The 22,959-nt window shown below is 54.3% G+C and overlaps 2 protein-coding genes and 1 long non-coding RNA gene across 3 annotated transcripts in view; 2 read left to right on the forward strand and 1 right to left on the reverse strand.

The window, feature by feature from the left end:
* Nucleotides 1–9,715, forward strand: part of AP3B2 (adaptor related protein complex 3 subunit beta 2) — a 31,026-nt gene extending 21,311 nt beyond the window's left edge. The window contains exons 15-26 of the mRNA XM_060003613.1: nt 1,029–1,215; nt 2,711–2,829; nt 3,310–3,418; nt 3,803–3,926; nt 4,283–4,466; nt 4,610–4,670; nt 5,003–5,109; nt 5,311–5,539; nt 5,957–6,041; nt 6,291–6,388; nt 9,038–9,176; nt 9,278–9,715. Coding sequence (XP_059859596.1) covers nt 1,029–1,215; nt 2,711–2,829; nt 3,310–3,418; nt 3,803–3,926; nt 4,283–4,466; nt 4,610–4,670; nt 5,003–5,109; nt 5,311–5,539; nt 5,957–6,041; nt 6,291–6,388; nt 9,038–9,176; nt 9,278–9,428 — 1,593 coding nt within the window. The 3' untranslated portion in view covers nt 9,429–9,715. The remainder of the gene's footprint in view (nt 1–1,028; nt 1,216–2,710; nt 2,830–3,309; nt 3,419–3,802; nt 3,927–4,282; nt 4,467–4,609; nt 4,671–5,002; nt 5,110–5,310; nt 5,540–5,956; nt 6,042–6,290; nt 6,389–9,037; nt 9,177–9,277) is intronic.
* A 1,015-nt stretch (nt 9,716–10,730) lies between these two features.
* On the reverse strand, nt 10,731–21,907 carry LOC132419726 (uncharacterized). Its single transcript, XR_009518232.1, has 4 exons — nt 21,842–21,907; nt 17,373–17,494; nt 14,771–14,888; nt 10,731–12,007 (listed from the first exon to the last, which is right to left on the reverse strand). It is a non-coding gene; the product is annotated as an uncharacterized lncRNA (long non-coding RNA).
* CPEB1 (cytoplasmic polyadenylation element binding protein 1) overlaps nt 20,589–22,959 on the forward strand; it is a 100,463-nt gene continuing 98,092 nt past the window's right edge. The window contains exon 1 of the mRNA XM_060003614.1: nt 20,589–20,695. Within this exon, the coding sequence (XP_059859597.1) occupies nt 20,681–20,695 (15 nt within the window). The 5' untranslated portion in view covers nt 20,589–20,680. The remainder of the gene's footprint in view (nt 20,696–22,959) is intronic.

The following is a 22,959-nucleotide window of genomic DNA, read 5'->3' on the forward strand; positions in this document are numbered from 1 at the left end:
AGATGAGGGTCCAGGCCTGGATGCAGCACTGACGGGCTCCTTAGCCTGGGGAAAGTCACTTAATGACTCTGATTCTCCCCTGTAAATGGGCGCAGTAGCGCCCACCTCTCGGAAGGGTTATGGGGATGACATGAGGTAGTGAAGCACCTAGCACAGTGTTTGACACTAGAAGCCACTCCGTAAATGGTGGCTACCACTGTCATTTTGTGACAGGTTAGACTAGGTCAGGATCAGGGCAGAAACTGAGACTTGTGGTCCTGGGATGTGGCTACCTTGACTGCAGGCTGTGAACCCCATATGACTTCAGCAAACCCATAGGATCGCTGCAGTTTGCTCTGATCTCATTAGGACCTTCCAGGGAGGATCATGGCCTCTGAGACCCCTGGGCTGCTCAGAATCTACTATGTGGGCCAGTGGGGCGTGAGGGCAGCCCCTGCCAGGGGGATTCCCATGTGTTCCCCCTTTCTCTTTTTGTCACGTAGTTCCCCCCAGGTGATGGAGCCTAGAAAATGTGAGGTCTAGCAGAATGTTCCAGACCTTCACTCACTCTGGCACCTCAGGGTGGAAAGATTGGCCCAGCCTGGACTAGGTGGTGTAGGAGTGGGCCTAGGGCAGTGGGGACCACAAGCCTGAGGAAGAATGGCACCCAGGGCCAAGAGGGAGGTTTCCAGAAGGGCAAGCTCTGTTGCTGGCCAAGTCAGTTGTCAGAGTTGGCGTTGGGAGTCAGGGCCGGGGAGGAGGGAGAAAAGGCAGGGTCAGGCACAATGGCAGGTTGGGAGGGAAAGTCAGCTGGAGGCAGCAGTGCTTGGAGCTGTTGGCCAGAAGAATCTGGTTCATGGACTTCCCTGGCGGTCCAGTGGTTAAGACTCCGCACTTCCACTGCAGGGGACACAGGTTCGATCCCTGGTCGGGGAACAAAGATCCCACAAGCCACAGGCATGGCACACACACAAAAAAAGAATCTGGTTCAGAGACCTCCTGTGTCCCCACCCTCTGTGATGGCTACTGACCCACTTCTTGTCCCCCAGACCAAGCTGCTGACCCAGTATGTGCTGAGTCTGGCCAAGTATGACCAGAATTATGATATCCGAGACCGAGCACGCTTCACCCGGCAGCTCATCGTCCCTTCGGAGCAGGGTGGGGCCCTCAGCCGTCATGCCAAGAAGCTCTTCCTGGCACCCAAACCAGCTCCAGTCTTGGAGTCATCCTTCAAAGGTGGGAGTTGAAATCCAGAGTAACCTTCCTGGGGGAAGGGGAGAATTGGCCAGCAACCCGGTCCCAGCCCTTCCCCCTGAGGTCTCAGTCTCAGCCTTTGGTGGGCAGGACTTCTGGAGAAACGCCAGTCCTGTGCCCCTGGCCTACCCCTTTGCTCATCCTGCAGCATCTAGGGCTTGCTCTTTCACCCGCTCACAACCACCACCACCGTCAACTCACCTGAGTCTCTGCCCTCCCAGGCAGGATGGGCGTCTGGTTTCTCTCCTCTCGGGCTCTCCTTTCCATCCTACTCCCTGAGCAGGCACTATATGTATCAAGATTTTACCTACCAACGGCCCAGGAAGGCAGGAAGTAGAACTCCATACAAAGGAGAGCTGTAGGGACTTCCCTGGCGGTCCAGTGGTTAAGACTTTGCCTTCCAGTGCAGGGGGTGCAGGTTCGATCCCTGGTTGGAGAGCTAAGGTCCCACATGCCTCGTGGCCAAAAAACCAAAACATAAAACAGAAGCAGTGTTGTAACAAATTCAATAAAGACTTTAAAAATGGTCCACGTCAAAAAAATCTTAAAAAAGCAAAAACAAAGGAGAGGTGTATGTTTGTAAGTGTCCTGAGAAGGCGGCTGCCAGCACTCACTGGGCTGTCACTGGAGATCAGCCCAAATCGTCAGCCCCAGGCCCTCTGCCTTGCCTCTTCTCTCGGTCTGGTCTCCCGTGACAAGGGCTCTGAGAGATGTGGGAAGAGGAGGGTCCCCCAGCTGACTCTCTGGACCCAGGAACCTACTCAGGAGGGGAACTTCCTTCACAAAGCTCGGTTCTTCTGCGTATCTTTTTGTTCTGCTTTATCTTTCCCTGGACCACAGGAGCAAGGAGATTCTGAGGGATGGGGCAGATGTGCAAACCTCCCAGGAAGAAGGGGAACGGTCCCTTTCTCCTCCCTAACACCATCCCCACTTACAAGGCTCTGGGTTGCCCTCCTCTGGCTCTGACTCCCTCCTGCTCCCATTTGGACTCACCCCTCCCCACGGAGTCCCCAGCCTGAGCAGACACACCTCCCTGCCCTTTGACCCAGCCTGGCCAGCCTCTTACTCATAGTTGCTACCCTCACCCCAAGCAGGCCTCTTTCCTGAGCCTGGCTATGCAGCAGCACCACCCCTGTTGCCCTGGGAGAGAAGCCACACCCGCATCTCTGCTTCCCCAACAGGCACCAGGGCAGACAGGCGGTAGCTCTGGGCCCAGAAGCCCCTCCTGCCCTCCTCTGTGGTCCCAGCTCCCCCCATCCCTCAGCCCCTGCTCTAGTCAGCCATACAATCTTTTTTTCCAGCATGTGGGCCTAGAGATTCAGTCAGGGCAGAAGAGCCATTAGGGGACGTGTCCACCCCTCTCTTCTGTCTAGCTAGGAAGTTCCCACCAAAATCGCCACCCGGCCCCACCTAGGAAACAACTCCCAGGGCATTTCCTCACTGCCACTACTGACTTGACCTCTCACCCTGTCCCCAGACCGGGACCACTTCCAGCTGGGCTCACTGTCCCACCTGCTCAATGCCAAGGCCACGGGCTACCAGGAGCTCCCAGATTGGCCAGAGGAAGCCCCAGACCCATCTGTGCGCAATGTGGAGGTCAGCAGGGGTGGAGGGTGGAGCTGTGTGTGGGGAAGGCCAGACAGCAGGGAGCCCTGGGAGCGCCAGCCTGGCCCTCCTGACACCCTCCCCACACGCAGGAAGAAGATCTCTCCCTTATTGAGACCCATGTGGGCCTGTTGGGCGAATACACCAAGGTCCCCCCGCCCTGTGTGCTGTGTGCCCTCTGCTCTGTGTGCAGTGCTCTCTCCCAGCCTGTGCTGCCCCCTCCCTCCCCCTTGTATGCTGCACCCCTGTGCCGTCCCTACACTCTGTTCCTTCCTGCTGGCAGTGCCGCTCTGTGAGTGCCTCCCCTGCGTGGACAGGGTCCCTTCCCTCCCCCCATTATTCCCTCTTGGGGACAGGACCAGGTGGGGCCCTGAGAAGAGCCAGGGTGAAAGATAAGAGGGGCTTGTGCTTTCCTTCCCCCTCCCCATCCATGATTTAATGGCTCCTCGCCCTCCACCCCACAATCTCCAGGTACCTGAATGGACCAAGTGCTCAAACAGGGAGAAGAGGAAGGAGAAGGAGAAACCCTTCTACTCAGACTCTGAGGGAGAGTCAGGGCCCACAGAGTCTGCAGACAGCGGTGAGGAGATGGGCAGAGCTGGGGCCCTGTGCTCCTGCCTGCGTGTGTGTCTTGTGGCTGACCATCTGGCACACGTGTGTGCTCCTGTATTAGATGGTCACGTGTCCAGGGGGGTGTGCGCCTCCTTGTGTGCACCTATATGTGTGCTTACGCACTTGAGGATTGCACGTCCCAGATGTGTGTGTGCTTGTGTAGGTCTCTATCCACACGGGTCCATCTGTGTTCCAGTCGGTCTGGTTGGTGTCTGGGGCCGGGAGCAGGTCGGGGGGTTGGAGGGAGAAGAGGTGAGTTTGCTGCTTCAGTGCAGAGTCTGAAGCTGGGTGTCCAGGGCTCCCCAGGAGGCCTGCACACGAGGGAGGGAAGCCTGAGGCAGTCCTTCCACAGACCCTGAGTCCGAGAGTGAATCGGACAGTAAGAGCAGCAGTGAGAGTGGCTCTGGGGAGTCCAGCAGTGAGTCCGACAACAAAGACCAGGATGAGGACGAGGAGAAAGGGAGGAGCAGTGAGAGGTAAGATGACTGGGTGGCTCCAGGGCTCTCCCTTGGAAACGAAGGGCTAACCCCCAGCCTTAGCCAGTCTCCTAAGAGTCCCTGAGCCTCCTCAGGAGCTGTTCTGCTCACGTGATGGCCGCAGGAGGGCTCTGCGTGGGGCGCAGCATGAAGAAGCAGTCAGGGAAGGGGCCCGAGCTGGCACAGGCTGGTCTAAAGCTCTCACTGCGACCCAGGCATAGGAGCTCAGGTGTGGAGTCCACTGGCCCAGGCTCCCCACCCTCACCCCCAATGTCCAAGGCTTTCCCTGCTCTTCTGTGACGCAAGAAGGGGGTCATCCAGGCTGGGCCCAAGCCCTGTTTGCCCCTTTCCTCCAGTGAACATAGTGAGGAGGAAGGTAAGAAGAGGAAGATGAAGAAGAGGAAGAAGGAGCCAGAGGGACAAGAAGGCGGCTCGTCCTCAGAGGAGGGCAGTGACTCCAGCAGCAGCTCCTCAGAGTCTGAGATGACGTCAGAGACAGAGGAGGAGCAGGCGGAACCTGCCTCCTGGAGGAAGAAAACAGTGAGCGCCTTGGGGCAGGAACAGGATGGGTGTATGGACCGGGGCCCTCCCCAGCCTCTGGGCCAGGCCCAGGCATCTCCCCATAACCCAGCCCGGGCCAGGGTGCTCCCCTTCCACACTCACATCCCGCTTTTCTCTTCCAGCCTCCCAGCAGCAAAAGTGCCCCTGCAGCCAAGGAGATCTCCCTGCTTGATCTAGAGGACTGTGAGTTTGGGTGGTAGAAGTCACAGGGGGAAGGCGGCCTGGGGAGTATGACTTAGGAAGGGCCATGGGCGCTCTGGGCTAGGTTCCTCGGGGGTTTGGGGTGGGAGGAGCAGACAGAATCCATCTTTGGGCCTGAGAGGGCAGCAGGACAACCTCTCCAGGTGTGGGGTTGGGGTCAAGGATGGATATCTCCAGGGAGCCACCAGGCTGCCACGTGCCTCACTGTCCGTGGTGCTGAGCCGTCTACTCCCTAGGTCTTGGGCTCCTGCTCGATCCAAGCCAATTCCACTTTGCCTCTCCCTCGTCATAATGTTTCTCATATCCTCCCACAGTCACCCCTCCCAGTGTCCAGCCTGTGTCTCCCCCCACGGTTGTGTCTACCAGCCTGGCTGCTGACCTGGAGGGCCTGACGCTCACAGACTCCCCCCTGGTGCCCTCGGTGAGTGGGGTGGGGAGGGACAGGGCTGGGGCACGGACACATCTCTGTGCCGCATCCTACGGTATGGATTTGTGTGAAGGGGGTGTGATGGAGGGATGGCTTTGAGCCTCTGTTGCTGTGACCACAAGTAGGGACAAGGCTGGGATGGGCTCTCGCCTTGTTGTTCCTTTCCGTACTTCCCCTCTTCCTCCTCCTCTCCAGCTGCTGAGTCCAGTGTTGGGTGTCGGGAGACAGGAGCTGCTGCACCGCGTAGCTGGCGAGGGGCTGGTTGTGGACTACACCTTCAGCCGCCAACCTTTCTCCGGGGACCCCCACATGGTGTCTGTGCACATCCACTTCTCCAACAGCTCTGATACCCCCATCAAGGGCCTACACGTGGGCACCCCCAAACTGCCCGCTGGCATCAGCATCCAGGAATTTCCTGAAATCGGTGCGGAAGGGCCTTGGACGTGGTGGAGAAGGAGGCTCCTGGGTGGAGCTGGTCTTTCTGTGGCTTCTGAGGCCCCCCTCTGTGCCAGGCCAGGGTCTAGGCTGTGGGGGTGTGGAGATAGCATCTAGCACGATCCACGGACAAGACAGACTAGGAAATGAGCGAGTCCGTCTCAGGGCAAGAGGTGCTTGAGCCTTGGTTGTTTCAGCACTGACTTAAAGGGGGTGAGGGTGAGTGGGGGAAGGGTGTTGACATTTCAGGAGAAACTCAGGAACAGTCTCTCCAGGGGCTCAGAGGGCCAGGATTCCATAGAGGAGTGGTCAGCTCTGCAAGTGGAGGGGAGAAGGGGTCAGGGTTCCAGACCTATCAGGTGATGCTGTCGTTCTCTCCCCCTTTCCCTGCCTCACACTGCTGCAGAGTCCCTGGCACCCGGAGAATCTGCCACTGCTGTCATGGGCATTAATTTCTGTGACTCGACCCAGGCGGCCAACTTCCAGCTGTGGTATGTTTCCAACTCATGGAGCGGTAGGAGGATGGCTAGGGAGAGGTGGGGTCAAAATAACCTGGAGCTGGAGGTGGTGTCAGGTGGGGCCACATCACGATCTGGTGTGTCTGGAAGGCATCCCAAGACCTCAGGTCTCTTACCTCCCTCTCCTGCTGCCTCCAAGCCCTCCCTTCAGACACAGTGCGAGGTGAGGGGAGAGATGCTGGCCTCACTCCCTCTCCCTCTGTCTCCTCCTACCCTTCCCAGCACCCAAACCCGACAGTTCTACGTCTCCATTCAGCCACCTGTTGGGGAGCTTATGGCCCCTGTGTTCATGAGCGAAAATGAGTTCAAGAAGGAACAGGGTGAGTGTTCCCTGGAGGTGGGCAGGGAGGGTGCTCAGGACCACCCACTGGGGCTCATTCAGCTCCACCATACAGTCACACTGAGGGAGCCTCAGCTCCTGCAGATGGAGGCAGGCCTCACAGTTCGTGGCTCCAGCAAAGGCTTCACGGAGCCTGGGACACTTCAGTGAGGCTTTGGAGACGGTCCCAACTCAGCCAGGCAGAAAATTCTAGGCCAGAATTCCAGCTGGGGGAAACGTTATGAGTAGGTGTTAGTGAAAATTTACAGGAAGAAAGGAGGGGAGCAGTTTGCTTTAGGGCATAGGAGCCCTTAGCAATGGTGAGTAGTGAAAACAAAGCTGAAAATATGTGTGGTCTAGTTTCTGGAAGCCTTGAACGCTATGCTAAAGGATTTCGGTCCCAAAATTTCAGAGCTGGAAGGGGTCACAGAGGTTATTGGGTCCAGCTCCGTCGTTAGAGAGGTAAGGACTGTAGACTTCGTTTTCCTAGCAGTAGAGGAGTCATTGAAGTTTCTGAGCAAAGACGGGGCCAGGTTCAGACTCCTGCTTCAGAAGGAGAAGTCTGGCAACACTTACAGCTAGGACTGGAATTGAGAGAATCTGCAGCAGGAAAAAGAGGCAGAACAGCGTAAGTGGGAGGCAACATGGGGCTTCATGAGTCCCGGCTTTAAGTTCTGAATGTGCCACTTGCTTGGTATGTGACCTTGGACTAAATTCTGTGCCTAGTTATAAGGCTATTACAGTAGATCTGATGAGAGATGGTGACCAGGATTAGAACCACAGCAAAAAGAATGAAAGGCTGAGGTGGGGGAGAGGGAAGCCATGGGCATTTGCCCTAAGAAAGTGGAGAGGGAGACATATAAGCTGGCTCTAGAATGTCTGGCTTAGATACTAGGGAGAATGGCAGTGCCGTTGACCTAGACCAGGGGTTAGCCAACTTTTTCTCTAATGTTGGGTCATAAAGCAAATGTTTCAGGCTTTCTGGGTCATGTGATCTCTGCTGCAATTTGCCGTTGTAACCCAAGAACAGCCACGGATAATACATAAATGAATGAGTGTGGCTGCATTCCAATAAAATTCTATTCATGGACACAAATTTGAATTTCATACAGTCTTCATGTGTCATGAAATATCTATCTTTGATTTTTCCCCCAGCACTTAAAAAATATTAAAAACAAACAAACAAACAAACCATTGTGGGCCATGCAGGTGGCAGGTTGTATTTGGCCTTCAGGCTGTAATTTGCCAAACCCCTGACCTGGAAGAAAGAAGAATGGATTGGGCAAGGGAAAGGGGGTGACGATCTTGGACAGTTTTGGAGAGGCTGCTTTTGAAATACATTTGGGAAATTCAGGAAGAGGTGTTTAATATGCAACTGAAAATGTGGGTCTGTGCCCAGGAAACACTTCTAGGCTGGAGTCAGGAGCATAGCGGTGATAACTGAAGCTGTGAATATGAGTGAGATCACCCTGGGAGAGAGATGGGTGGGAAGATAAGAAGGTCAGAGACCTTCCCTGAGGAAAACCTGCCTTCTTCGGGAGAAAAAGGAGGGGAGGGAAAAGAGAAGGAACAGTGAGAGGTGGGAGGAGATCCACGAGAGATGAGGAGGTTGAAGAGTGCCTTGGATGGTCTGCAGGCCAAGATGACCAAAGACCTTCAGATCCAGCAGATAGGAAGCTGCTGCCAACGTCAGAGAGAGCGGGTCATTGCGAAAGGGGGGCAGAGGCCAATTGCAGTGGGTTGAAGGAGACCAGGGCTTGGGGAAATGGAGTCCTCTTTGGAGGACCTTGGCGGTCACTGGGGAGGGAGACACAGCACTAGCATGATGACGTATCCTCTTTCTAGAGAGGACTTCTTAGGATCGAGGAGACTTGATATGGAGAGACTAAAGGTACAGGGACAAGAAAATGTCACTAGTTAGGAGCGGAGGGCATGACAGCGACAGGAGAGGGATGTCCGTTCTCAAAAGGAGGAGAAGAATGGCGGAAATAGCAGAAGGAGGAGAGAGGGGCTGAGGAGAAGGTGGGCAGGAGGGCAGACGGAGGAGCTTGCATGGCTGGGTAGAGCATGTGAGTGGAGAGGAGAGGTCAGACCCGTAGAGTGAGGGTTTCTTGGGATGCTGTGAGTGCCTGGGGACACGACGAGTCCTGGACAGGTTTGGAGCTGTTGCCACATGTGAAATTAGGGGTCCACCTGTGAGGGCTGCATGTGACAACCGGACTCTGGCCTGTCGGGTGAGGACCACCAGTGATCTCTTTGTGAGGACTCGGTCTCCAGGAGCTGGGAGAGAGTTGCACTTGGGTTGGAGGGCCAACCAGGAAAGACGAAAAGGTGGAGGAAACCTCTAAGTACTGACTGGCCACCAAGTCCACTGGCCACTCCCAAGGGGCTGGTGGCCCAGATGTCTGACAGTGGGGAAGCACCCAGTCAGTTTCTGCTCAGCAGTATGGATAGAGCCCTGGGTGGGGTGGGAGGTTGACCAAGGCTCTCTGAGGGAGGGCCAGGTCCGAGAGGGAAGTAGCCCCTCCTCAAGACTGGTGAGGGAGATTCAGACCTGCCCCGCCTGAGTAGAACCTGGTGAGGGTGCTCAGTGGGCAGACCCAGCGGTACCCCCCGTGGCCTTTGCCCTCATCATAACCTCTGTCCCCAGGAAAGCTGTCGGGCATGAATGAGATCACAGAGAAGCTCACGCTGCCAGACACCTGTCGGAGTGACCACGTTGTGGTGCAGAAAGTGACTGCCACTGCCAACCTGGGTCGTGTCCCTTGTGGGACATCTGATGAGTATAGGTACTGACCACCAGCAGGGGGACGAGATGGGCTCTCGGTCCTGATTTGAAGGAGGGGCCCCGTGCCTCAGGGTTGAACTCATTCCTCTACCCCCACCTCAGGTTTGCAGGGAGGACGCTGACCAGCGGGAGCCTGGTCCTGTTGACCCTGGATGCCCAGCCCACTGGAGCTGCCCAGCTGACAGTCAACAGTGAGAAGATGGTGATCGGCACCATGCTGGTGAAGGACGTGGTACAGGCTCTGACCCAGTGATCCTAAGTGCTGTGACCTCTTTGACCGTCCCTTGTCCCTCCCTCGTGACATCTACGCTGTTAGCCTCTCTCTCTCTCTCTCTTCCTCTCTCTCATATCAGACTCCTCATTCCAGATAGCATCCAGGGGTCCTCTCTCTCTCTGGTCATGACCAGGCTCCCTCCCAATTCTCCTCCCCATGGGTTCCTTAGTGACCTGTGCAGAGGGAGATGGCAGGGCTCCATTTGGTCCTCCCAGCTTTGTGTGGCTATTTATGTGGCAAAATCTCAATAAAATGTCTTCTCCCTAGATGCTGGCTCACCTTTCCTTGCTCGTGGGTTCTGCCTAAGGGGGTTGGCGGGGGCGGGGGGAGAGCTCCTAAGAGTGACTGTGTTTGACCCTTGTGAATGATCGCCACCGACCTTCTAGGGGAGGCTGTGACTGACTCTAAGAGGTGCCTCTGGTTGGACCCCCAAGATGACCATCTTCGAGTCTCCAGGCATCTCTGTGTAAGAGACGTCCGATCGGGGATGGGGAGGTCAGGCTGGAAGAACTCCCTGGTCCTTTTTTAGGAGCCTCTGCAAAGACGCCTCTTCGACATCTGGCAGTCCCTTTTGGTTCCCCTCATGGGCCCCTGGGAAGGAGAACTCATAATGTGGGGAATTCTCAAACGTAGGTGCAAGGTTCAAAATATGTCAGCTACATCTAGATATGGGGCCTAGAGCCCCACCTAGCTGGGGAGATGACCCACCTGGCCATCTTGAAGAAGGAAGAACAGGAGATGTGGACCTGTGCTTCTCAAACTACCGTTCATCAGATCACCTGGGGGTGTGTTATCATGCAGATTCAGATGGGTAGGTCTGAGGTGGGGCCTGAGAGTCTGCATTTCTAACAAGATGTCAGCGACCGATGCTGTTGCTCCACGGACACACTTGAGTGGTGAGGATGTAGAGCCTCCACACCTGGGACAAGCCTTCTAGGGGTGGCAGTGAGGGTCAGGGCCCCTCCCTGATACCTTTCCCGGTGAGGAAAGAGGCTGAGCAGCAGTGGTTCCTAAAGGTGTGAAAGGTGTTCCATGAGCATGTGTTGTGCCAAAAGAAAAAAGAAAAGTTTGTAATCATGTAAATTCAGGAACCGTGGATTGGCATACAGGAAGTTTATTTCCCACAGGCCTTCTCAGAGCCTTTATTATGCTAATGTGCATTGTAAGCCCCACCCCCACCCCACCACTCCTTCTAAGAAGGGCTACAGCTCACAGTGTTACCCTTACTTGGTTTTGACCTTGGGATGCCTTTGTCCCAGGACACCTTGATTGACTGTGTTACAGGATGCACACTCCAGTGATAGTTTGAGACGTGGTGCCTCAGCCCTGATCCTCTGTAACCAAGACTCTAGTTCTTTGACCACACCTCCCCACAGCCCTGTCACTGAGCAAGTCTGTTTAGAGAAAGACAGGGTGAAGCAGGTGTGGCCCTCTTCTCAGGGAAGGAGAACAAAGGCAGTGCCAGGGGACAGCCCTTTCTCCGACTCCGGGGACTTGCTGGGCTCCGTGGCACCAGACAGCAGCTGGGGCCACTGCTTCACTGAGAGCCTTGGGGCCCCAAAGTCCTGGGATCACTGTTTTTGTTGCTGCAGGTTCCAAGATGGGACTGATCCACCAGTCATGGGTCACTCGAACGGTGGACTTGTTCTCACTTGTGTCTCTGAACCAGCACTGCCCGCAACAGAAGAAAGAAGGTGGGAGCAATTTTCTAAGAAATTAGAACAAGGACCATCAGATAATTCTTTTTTTTAAAAATTAATTAATTAATTTATTTTTGGCTGCGTTGGGTCTTAGTTGCTGCGCGTGGGCTTTCTCTAGTGGCGGCGAGCGGGGGCTGCTCTTGGTTGTGGTGCACAGGCTTCTCATTGCAGTGGCTTCCCTGGTTGCGGAGTGCGGGCTCTAGGCGCGCAAGCTTCAGTAGTTGTGGAGTGCGGGCTAATCAGTTGTGGCTCACGGGCTCTAGAGCGCAGGCTCAGTAGTTGTGGCGCACGGGCTTAGTTGCTCCGTGGCATGTGGGAACTTCCTGGACCAGGGCTCGAACCCGTGTCCCCTGCTTTGGCAGGCAAATTCTTAACCACTGCGCCACGAGGGAAATCCATCATCAGAGAATTCCTACCAACTTGGACTTTGCAGCAAAGGCCCCAGAGTGGATTCTGTAGGAACCAGAAGTATATACGGCATGAACTCTAACATCCCTCAAGGAGCTTACAGCCCAGATTCCCAGAACCTCTTGGAAAGGGCACCAGGATCTCCAGCCCTGGGTGAGAGTCCAGAGCACGGGAACCTTAGTCACAGCCCTGTGTTGGTTTCTCTGGAACGTGTCCCAGGCTGTGGGGTTAGCAATAACAACCCTTCTTAAGAAAATGATTCTCGTGCGTGAGATTGTCTCAGGGGAGAGGCAGGAGGCAGGAGAACGAGGTGTAAGCAGGGAGAGTCCCAGTCAACAGCTGGTCGGGAGAAGGAGCCCAGCTGGGCAGGCTGGGACTGCGGCAACAGGCAGAAGTAGCAGTCTTCAACCCAGGACGGGGAAGGGACCCCATTGTCTTCTAGGGAATGGTCTGTGGGGAGAAAACCTCAGTCAGAGGGGAAGGGAGAGTAGCTGCCCCCACCTCAGCCCAGCCCAGCCCATATCTTCCTGGACTCTAGGTCCATGGCCGAACCTTCCACAGCTCTGCCACGTCGGCATCCCCGAGTGAGTCTCTGCAGGGATAAGACAGGGCCTGCCCGGGACACACTGGTGGAAACAGATCAGACATACAGGACCTGAGGGGGACCTCACTTCTCTCCAGAACATTCTTTCCAACCCATATCATAGCCTGTATTTTCTCACTGATCCAAGTCTCTGCCACTGTGGTCACAGGCCTCCTGGATCTTAATGTGTCCCGTGAGAAGCACTGAGGGGCAACCATGGAGCTGTGGGATTCATGTGGGGCCCAGGACCTCAGAGCAGACTAGGAAGGGCTCTTAGGGCTCTGCTGGTGCACAGGGAGGGTTCGGGGGAGAGGGCCAGATATGGACAGAAGCACGGGGACTGGCACTGAGGCAGAATGTGCCCCCGGCGAGGGTCAGGTAGAGCATTAGTGAGGACTCAGGAGGTCCAAGTGTGGTCTGAGCTTGACCACAGGCCTTGACAGGTCAGAGGACAATGAACACAGTGAGGGGCTGAGAACAGGAGCCCAGTCCAGGATGGCTTCCAGGTGGTGCTCTGGCAAGTGGCTAAAAGGAATGACTTCAGTTTTTGGCCAGGTTGCTGTAGCTAGCTGGCTACAATGACTGGGGAACAGATCCATCTAGGGATACTAAGGAAGCCACTACAAGGACCCCGAGCGGGGGGCATTAGCTGTGCCCGTGCCTGAACCCCCCAGCCTGTCAGCCCCAGGGCAAGCCCCTGGTCTAGTTCAGTACCTTCTGCTGGGCATCTTGAAAGTCACCTCTCAGCATAGCCTGCAGATCAAAGGGGTGGGTGTTGGGTATGTAACTCAATGTGACAGGATTTTCCCCAGCCTTACTGGGCAAAGAAGGAAAAATAGGAAAGTGCTGGACCCTCCCCCTGCCCCCCTCCACCGAGGCCTGGCTCCTGGACAGCCAGGATCCTCACCACCAATTTCTTCCCTGCCTCCCCAGCACATTCACGTCCCTCTTGGTCACTCTAATTCCTACCATGGCTCCACATGCTGGGGGTAGGGGTGGGGAAAGGCCTGCCTTAGGCCCCTCCTTCCTCATCAAGCATTTGAACAGCCAACAAGTGCTGGGCACTGTGGTGGCAAAGAAGCTATGGGCTGATGACCAACCAGGACTGGGGTGTGAACCGTGGAGGGACTGCTCAGCCCAGTAGGTCCCGTCTCATTCCACCAGCCTGCAACTGGCTGCAGAGCCTGCTGGATTGGGAAAGCCCCAGCTCAGGGGTGGGGCAGGAGCGCGGCTGAGGGAGGGTGTGCATGGACCTGGGTCCTCAAGGAGGTGAGCTGGGTCTTCCTTCTATGATGGCCTGATCACTGTTGTCTCCCAGGGTCAAGAGAAAGATGGTGAACCAGCGCCTAAAAGGGTGAAGCCCAGGATGGGGTTTGGAGAACAGGGGGTAAAGTGGGGCACATCCAAAGGAAAAGCAGTGAGCACCTTCTTGGGTCTTCTGCTTGATGGTGCTGCCTGATCCCGTCGTCTCCTACCCCACTGTCTCTCCCCCATCCCACTGACCTGTCCACTAAGAAAAAGCACTTAGGGCTGCCCTGTTTGATCCTGACCATGAGGAACCCCACCCCCACCCTGATTGCCCCATTACAGCTGAGGATGCTTTGGGGTCACTGAGGCTTGGGATAGTGCTGAGAAAGGTAAGCAATGCTGGGGATTACTTCTTATCTGAATGCCACTTTCACCCCGAACGTTACTTCTTATCTTGCTGCCAAGGACCCTCTAACTTTAGCCCCTTTTCAGATCTTCCACCCATGAGTCCACCTGAGTGGAGCTTCCCAATGGTGCCTGGAGAATAAAGGTTGCCAACAGCTCAGAAAAATTCTTCTGTCTGGGATCTTCCCAGACACGTATGTCCCTGTCTTTGGGACTGTTTTTTTTTTAAAAAACTTTCAAGTGTACTATTCATACAGTAAATTGTGCAAATCACAAGCGTGCAATCTGATGAGTTTTCATAGCCTGAACAACAACAGCATCCAGGTCAAGAAACAGAGAGCAATAGCACACCTCCCTCCCTCGTAACCCCTTCCCGTCTGGGGCCGTGTTGTATTTCACTCAAAGATCGATCACAGAGCTCTGAAATGGTTCCACAGCAGTCTGCAAATGGCAATGGTATCCCAGAAGGCCAACACAGACTTGTGTCTGGCAATGCCAACATGGTGGCATATGCTGCTCTCTGGGGCTACTGGGGATGTGTTACCAACAACCCCTGTGGCAGGGGCAGGGTGTGTGGAAATAAGTGGGGTTGTTTTCTTGTTTTGACTGAAGGAAAAATGTGAGGAAACAGCTCTGGGGAAGAAAGAACCCTTGAGGGCTTGGGCAAGGTGACCTTGATCGAAGTCTTGATGTGCCAGACCCCAGCATCTGCACTTGCAGAGGAAAGGCAGGAGGCTGGGAGAGGGTGAGGCTGGGTGAGGGTGAGGCATGGTCCTTCTCACTCGGACCAAGGCAAGACTGAGACCCTGGGCTCCTGACAAGAGTGGCTGCATACTCTCCAGTAAATCCCTAAACTTCAGCTTCCTCAGCTGCAAAACAAAGGGGAGGGACACTCAGGCTCCCACGTCCCTCCTTGCGCTGAGACCCTAGGCATCCTGTAACCCCTTTACAAGCATTTCAGGACAACTGGCACTCACCTTCAACTGCGATCAGTGAGGTAGCCGACCTCCAACGATCACTGCTTCCTGGCATTCGCACCCTGGTGTCATCCCCTCCTACATCTTATCAGGGCTGGTGTGTGTAAACAATAGGATACTGTAGACACGAGAGTATGTCATTTCTGAGATTAGCTTATGAAAGTCAATGCACCTCCATCTCAGTCTCTGTCTCTCTGGTCATTTGCTCTGGAGAAAGCCAGCAGCCCTCTGGAGAGGTCGGTGTGACAAGGAACTGAGTGAGCTCGAGGTGGAGCTAGGAGGCAGATCCAGGTCCAGGCAAAGCTTCAGATGACTGCGGTTCTGGCTGAGAGCTTGACTGCAACCTCAGGAGACAGCCTGAGCCAGAACTGCCTAGCTAAGTCAGTCTTGGAGTCCTGACTCTCAGAAATTGTGTGAGAGAACAAATATTTGTTGTTTTAGCCTGCTTAGTTTTGGGGTAACTTAACAGCATAAGTTAATACAATCCAGCCCTCGACCCATGTCCTAGGGTATTGAAAAAGTCCTCAGAGGAAGCCTGGGCCCCCAGCTCTGGCCTTCAGAGCAGTTTGCTCCCACATTCAGTGTCAGTGGCGTGCTGGAGCTGGCTCATGCTGGCTCGTGAGCGTCGAATGGGATCATACTGATGGTGTGAAATCAGCCACGGCAGAAGTATTTATGCCACAGAAATAGGTGACTACTGTAAATGACTCCTCTCTTGCAGCCAATTGTCAAACATTTATCAGTACACCACTGCCCTTGTCTCCATCCCTGTATCTCTTTAAACAATTATGATATATTTCAAGTTTAAAGAATAAAATAACAACCTCTTGTGTACTGATCACCCATTTTAAGAACTAAAGCACTCATCAATTCAGCAGACACCCCCTGTATCCCTAGTTTCACAAGCTCTTCCCTCCCAACGTGAAGTAAATCACTATTCTGAATTTTATGTTTATCAAGGCCATGCATTTTTGGGTACTTTTACTACATACAGATGTGTTCCTAAACAATATATTGTCCTTTGTGGTAGTAATGTACTGCATGTTTTAGAATTTTATATAAATGGCATTGTAGAGTATGTGTTCCCTGACATCCTACCTCTTTCTCTCAATGTTGTTTATGAGTCATCCATGTTGATATGATTAGCTTTATTTCATTTACTTTTACTTATATACAGTATATTCCATTGTATGACTAGACCACAATTTATCAAGCCACTCTCCTGTCGGTAGGCATTTAAGGTATTTTATTGGGTTGGCCAAAAAATTCGTTCAGGTTTTTCCATAAGATATTATGGAAAAACCTGAAAGCACCTTTTGGCCAACACAATATTTTATTTTTGCAATTAAAAAATTATTTTTTTATTTTTGCAATTTTGAATAACACACCTATCGGCATTTTAAACTCCTGCCTCTTTTAACACGTGTGAAAGTTTCTCTAACACATTTCCCTGGGAGTGGCATTCCTGGGTCATAGAGTATACATACCTGCAACTTAACAACATTGCCAAATTGCTCACCAGAGTAGCTGTACTTCAAGTCAAGAATGTTCACAGCACCTTCATTCATAATAGTCCAGTTCACATTGCCAATCACTAGGAGAATGGGGAAACAAATATGGTATATCCATACAATGGAATACTACTTAGCAATAAAAAGGACTTAACTGCTGCTACCTGCAGCAACATGGATGAATCTCACAGATGCTATGTTGAATGAAAGAACCCAAAAGTTTATATGAAGTCCTAAAACAGGCAGAATGAGTCTGTGAGGAAAGCAGTTAGAATATTAGTTGTCTCAAGGAGAGGTGGATGAAGTGGGAAGAGGTATGATGGAACCCTTTGGGCTTCTGGAAGGATTCCATGCCTTGACGTGGGTGGTGGTTACCTGGGTATGTATGTAGGTAAAATACATCAAGCTGTATACCTAAGATTGTGCACTCTGTGTGCTCTCTGTATGTGGGTTGTTACCCCTCAATTTAAAAAATGTAGAAAACAAAAGCCACAACCAAAGTGGCTGAACCAGTTTACACCCTCACTGGCAGTGAGCCTGCACTAGGATAGTGAGACTTTTCATTTTGCCTATCTAGGAGGTGTGAAATGGTATCCTACTATGTTTCCCTGGTTATTGGTGAGCCATTCCCATCTTTTGCCCATTTTTCTATTCGCCTCATTGTAAAGTTCTTATATATTTTGGAAATGAGTCCTTTGTAGATCATGTATTGCAAATATACCTTCTACCAGTGTATGACTTGTCTTTTCAAGTTTTAAACATCTTTTGATAAACCGAAGGTTTAAATTCCAATGTGATCAAATTTATCAATTTTCCTTTATACTCTGTGCTTGTTGTTCCATATTTACAGAATTTGCCTGCACTATGAGGTAATAAAAATATTCTCCTAATACTGTTTTCTAAAAAAATTTCCAAGTAATGCTGTATACATTTGTATTTTTAACCCACTTAAAATTTACATTTGTGTATGATGAAAGGTGGCGCTGATCTACTTTCTTTTATCCCACTTAAATGAGCAGGAAAAAGAACAACATGGTTTCTTCTGCACAGAGCTTGGCAAAAGCCAAGTAGACACTATGTGCTCACTTTACCTTGTGGTCTTGAGTTCCTAAATGAATCTCCCTTCTGAGCTTTTCCAACCAGGAAAATTATTTTCTCCCTGCAGTCTCTTTTCTTCTTTTAGCTCTCTGCCTGCTGTGGAGGCACTGAACACCTGAGAATATAAAAGAATACAGGGTCCCCCCTAGTACATGCATTTAAAACTTAGTCCAGCCAATTACAGTTACACTTAAAACCTGTATTGTAAATCTGGGGCTTGACTGCAGAGATGGTGCCAGGCATAGCTGGGCTCAAAGGGTATTTGTTGACTGGGAGAATGGATAATGCTGCCTGTTTGTTCCTGCTACTTCTGCCAGTGACCAGCTGTGGGGACCTGACCAAGTCATTTAATGCCTCCACCTCTGCCCCTTTCCACACCCCTCCCTGTGGATCATGGACATCTTCTAGTCAGGGGTACTGTTCTTCCTGTATAACCTGCAAGCCTGGCCAAGTCAGGGCAGGGAGACAGGACTGACCAAACACATGACTTTGTGCACTCAGCCACCCTTTCCTTCACTGTCTGGTGAGGGCTGGGGTCAGTCAGAAAGAAGTGCACACATCAGGGTGCTGGACATTTTGTACTTAACTGGTTAAGGCTTCAGGCACTGAAGCCAGAAGACTGCCTGGGTTTGAGTCCTCACTCTTCCACTTCTAGCTGGGAATTCTTGAGCTAGTTACTTAATTTCTCTGAGCTTTAGTTTCCTTGTCTGCAAATGGGTTAACAGGTAAAACACTTAGAACTGTGCCAAGCACATAGTAAGTGCTCAGTGAAGATCAGCTATTACTATTACCTGCAACAGAAAGTTTAGGAAGAGGGATTTTATGCAGCAGAAATTTCTGTTCCACGTCACCTGAAAGATCATTTTCTTCTGGCTGGGAGTTTTAAAATATGAAAGAGCTCCCAGATACTGTTCCCTTGGGCACTGTTCCAGGTTTCGGATTCTTATCTTCCTCAGCTTTGGGTCAGGGAAGAGAAAGGGATGGAAAGGATGAGCTGCATGAGGCCCCTGGACATGCTGGGCTTGACTCTTTTAATTTGAATTAGTGACCAAATTTAAAATTAGGAAGATTTCACATTAAAAAAGAAAACGAAACTGCATTTCCAGCTTGTCTTGAAAGATCTGGCTGGGCTGGGACATCATTCCTGCACGGTATCCAACAGATAACTGCCCTTTTAGATGTGCCTTGGGCCTTCTTGGTGCTGTCATCCACCCTCACTTGGCTCCTGGGCTGTAGGTATTTGGGTGTGGCACCCCCTGAGAGGACAAGCAAGATACACTACCTCTGATGAGTTGTCCTATGCTATTTGTGGGCCAGGGTGAGACTTGTGGGCGGGTTGCTCCTAGAGAAGGAAGAGCCCCAGGTAGGGCCTGGAGTGGGAGGGTTCCAGGGAAGCTAAACCAGAAGGTGTGGTTTCCTGGGCAGCTGAAATGGGCCATCTTGAGGAGGGAGGGCAAGTGGGTAAGGGGTGCCGGGGCCCCGTCTTGCTCTGCCCCTGCAGCCATCACCTCTCTGCCCATGACCTCAGCAACCCAAGGAAGCTCCTGAACGGGGATATTCTATGGATGGAGATTGGCCAACTCTCATTGCTAACACTGGGTCCTTCTGTGGACTTCTACTCCAGCATCTGTTTTTTTTTTTTTTTTTTTTGCTGTACGCAGGCCTCTCACTGTTGTGGCCTCTCCCATTGCGGAGCACAGGCTCTGGACGCGCAGGCTCAGCGGCCATGGCTCACGGGCCTAGCCGCTCCGCAGCATGTGGGATCTTCCCGGACCGGGGCACGAACCCGTGTCCCTTGAATCGGCAGGCGGACTCTCAACCACTGTGCCACCAGGGAAGCCCTCCAGCATCTGTTCTTACCCTCACCTTCTCCCATTACTGTAATACTCCTGCAATCGTAGGCTAGACCTTGCCTTCCTCTCCTTCCATTGCCTCTGCACTCCCTCCCCTTAGCCATTAGATCCAGGCCAGCCTCACCAGCCTGCCGGGAAGGCAGCAGACTTGTCCTCTCAACTTCCAGGAAGAACCTTAAGCATAGTAAGTGCTTTATAAAATAGTATTATGTTGATGAGGTAACACATGTACAACCCTTGGTAATGCTCAACAAACGCTGATTCCTTTCCTCCCCACCCCAATCCCTTGTTTCCCCCTTTTTTTCTGTCAGACCTCTACTAAGTCTCTAGTAACATCTCAAAATTTTGAGACCTGATACTGCCATTCACCTGTTTACAATTCTTAATAGTTCCCTGCTGTCTGCAAAATAAAGGCCTTTCACAAAGTGGGCCCAAGCTTCCCTCCTGCGGTATCGGCACGCATTATCCTCCATCCTGGGCAGATTGAGCCACTCTGTTCAGTCCTCCTTCTCAGTCTTTGCTTGATCTCCCTGCCTGGAACGCCACCTCCGCCTCTGTGCCTGACTGGGGCTTCCGGTCCGCTCCCGCCCCGGCTACCCCAGGACGCCTTTCCTGACAACAGCCCAACCCACGGTGGTCTCTCTCGCCCTGTGACCCCCGCTGTCTCTTGTCCCCTCTCCGAGAAGTTTCCTATTGCAGCCTGGAAAGAGCGTCGGAAGCGGTTTCGTCAGGTAACTGTGGTGCAGAGAGGACCCCTGGTGTCTTTGGAACTTTCCGGAATCCCCAGACGCCCGCGCACCCAACTCCCCACCCCACCCCCGTTCCAGCACACGGAGCAGCCAATCTAGAGTGAGTGTGCCTGCTGGAGCCTGGGAGTGAAGGCTCGGACATGGGCGCGTAGGGTGGGCTCTTGCCCTGGAGGGGTCCTTGGAATAAAAGGAGCGTGGACGCTGTAAAGACGGCTTTACTGACAAAGCACATGGCCGCCCCGTCGCAGGAGCTTGTGAATCGCGTCCTATTTCATAAGGGTTAAACTGAGGCCCCAAAGAGGTAAATGACTTGACCAGGGTCACTAGGTGAGTGGCATGCCCCACTTGGGCCCCTGGCTCTCGTGTGTGTGTGCGTGTGTGTGCGTGTGTAAGCCGTGGCCCGCAACGGCTGCAGCCGCCGAGCCCGCCTCCGTTCGGGAGCCCGGCTCCGGGTGGGCGGTGGAGCCCTCCGCCCGGCCTGGTGGAAGGGGCGGGGCCCCGGGCGGGGCCGACACAGGTGCTCCGCATACGGCCGGCGGGGGGGAAGGGGCGGCTCCGCGGGGCTTTATAAGCGGCCCCGGGTGCACGGCTGTGCGCGGCTCGCTGCAAAGATAGTGCCCACGTGTCTGTACGTCCCTCGCCGCGCCGGCCAGACGCCTGCCGGCCGGTCCGTCTGTCCCGCTGGGCCACGCCAGCCCCATGGCGTTCCCGCTGGTAAGAGCTGCTCACCGCCCGCCCGGGCGGGGCTGGGCGGGGCCGCGGTCCGTGTCGCGGCAGCTAACGGTCCGCGCGCAACCTCGGCCGGTCCGCGCGCAACCTCGGCCGGTCCGCGGTACCCTCCTTTCCCGCCCCCACCCGTGCGCGCAAGTCCCGGGCGGGGCGCGGGTCACGTGCCCGCGAGCGTGGGGCCTCGTGGAGGGGTGTGTGGCGAAGGGGGGGGTAGGGAGCCTCCTCGTGACTCAGGGCCTTTGGGCTTAAAGGCGCCGCGGCCCTCCGGGGGCGGCCGGTGGGGCCTCCGAGCTGCGTTGCAGACGCCCGTTGGCCTCGAGTGTCTGTCCAGACGGGAGCAGACCGGACGGAAGGGCGCCCCCGCGCCCGGAACATTTCCTTTTCCCGCAGCCGTCGCACGTGAGAGTCTAAGCCACAGGCGCTCCTGGGAGCTCACGCGCCTGGCAGCGACCCCCGCGAATCTCGTTCGTACCCAGTGGGCAGCGGGGAAGGGCGGCCGGGGCGGGGCGGGGCTGCTGGCGGCGAAGACCTTTGCGCTGGGCCTCGGGTCAAGGGAGAGCGCCACGACGGCAGTGGGCGCGTCTCCTTTAAGGCGGAGGGATTAGGCCCCTCGTGCCGTCCGCGCGCGCTTCTTTGGCCCGTGAGGTCACGTGGCTTCACACGTTCGTTAGGCGCAGGAGCTGGAGTTCTGGGGCGGGGTTGGCTAGGTAGGGTCGGGCGCTGGAGGGTGGCCGGCACGTGCAAAGCGGCTTTGCGCTGGGGAGCCCCGCGGCACAGAGGTAGGTCCTGGGGGCATGGGCGGGGGTCCTGCAGGCCGCGGAGGTGCCCCAGGCGTGGAGCTGACCTAAGCCGCGCCAGCTTCGGTTTTCCCCACCCCGAGTTCTCTGACCGCGGAGAAGCGTGCGTGTGGCCTTGGCTTTGTCATTCTCTCAGCCCAAGACCAGACCAGGTTCCCAGACTCGGGTGGGTGTTGGCGCGGGCCCAGCGCTGGTTTCGGGTTTGGCGGAGCAGTGGCTGGGGGCACAGCCTGGTTGCTTCGCTTGGTCAGTACGCAGGTTAGAAAGGCCTGTGCCTGCACTGAGCCCCCGGGGCGGGGAGGGGGGGTACTCAGACCAGGAAAAGGTTACTCACCTTTGGTTGTCCCACTTGGCGTCATTCCCCGGTTTTTTCTTCGCGTGAGTGTTGTCTGCAGTCAAGTCGACCCTGACTTTCTTGCGTCATTCCCAGAGGACCCGGGCAGGCCAGGGTCCTTGTAAGTGGCCCAGCGCCGCCCACAGGACTGAGAAAGCCCGAGCGGATACTTGCGCTCTGGAGCACGTCCTCGCGTGCACGGGTTATTTTTTGGTGGCATTTCGCACGGTGCAAGCGGTCCTGCGCTATGATTGCGCTCGCGAAGCAAGTGGGAAGCACGGAGACTCCACGACAGCGCTCAGAGCCGGGGGTGCCGGCTGTGACCCCCTCCCCCACCCCACCCCGCAAGCCCGGCTCTGCTTAGCGCTGCATTTCGTTGGCAGCTGCCTCCTTTGGTCTCCCTGGCTACCGATCTGCTGCCTTGCTCTCTCGCTGGCACCTGAGTAAACTGCTGGGCGAGGGGCGAGGGGGGTTCGCTGGTATCCACAGGTGTACCGCCTGCCTCTGGTCTGCCCCTCAGGTGACGGTGCTGACATGTGCCAGCTGGAAGTGTCTGTCTCCTGAGAATAGTTTGCACCCTTAGGCTCAGGTTCTGTTTGAGCTTAGGGACACAGGCTGGGTTAAAAACAAAAATAAATCGCAACAGGCGGAAGGAAACCTTGGAAACTTCAGGCTGGTGGTGGTTTTCCTGGTTGGTTGATTGGTTTTTGTCGTAGGTAGAAGGGAAGTGGAAGGAAGTTCTGCTTCTGGAGCTCCGTGGAGCTCAGGGCTGTCGGAGCCCCTCAGGAGAGTAGAGTTCAGGGCTGACCGCGGGTCTTGGAGCGTCCTCGTTGAGCTCGCTTTGAGCTGCACTGTATTCCCGTTGCTGCAGTTTGGCTTTTGCCACAGCGATGTAATTTAAACTTGAGGAGTGGTTTGGCAGTACGTGCTCGGTTTATAGAACTAGGATTAGGAAGTTGACTACCCTATAAAGTCAGTCTTTATAGTATAGAAATACTTGCCATCCCGCCTCCGGAGGGTTGTCTTATAAACATCCCGCTGGCCCAGGCTCCCCTGTGGGGAAGGGGAACTGTGCCGGCCTGTACAGCCGGCAGGAGGTTGGAGAGCGAATGCGTGTG

Source organism: Delphinus delphis, chromosome 2 (assembly GCF_949987515.2).
Source record: "Delphinus delphis chromosome 2, mDelDel1.2, whole genome shotgun sequence".
NCBI classification, from domain to species: Eukaryota; Metazoa; Chordata; class Mammalia; order Artiodactyla; family Delphinidae; genus Delphinus; species Delphinus delphis.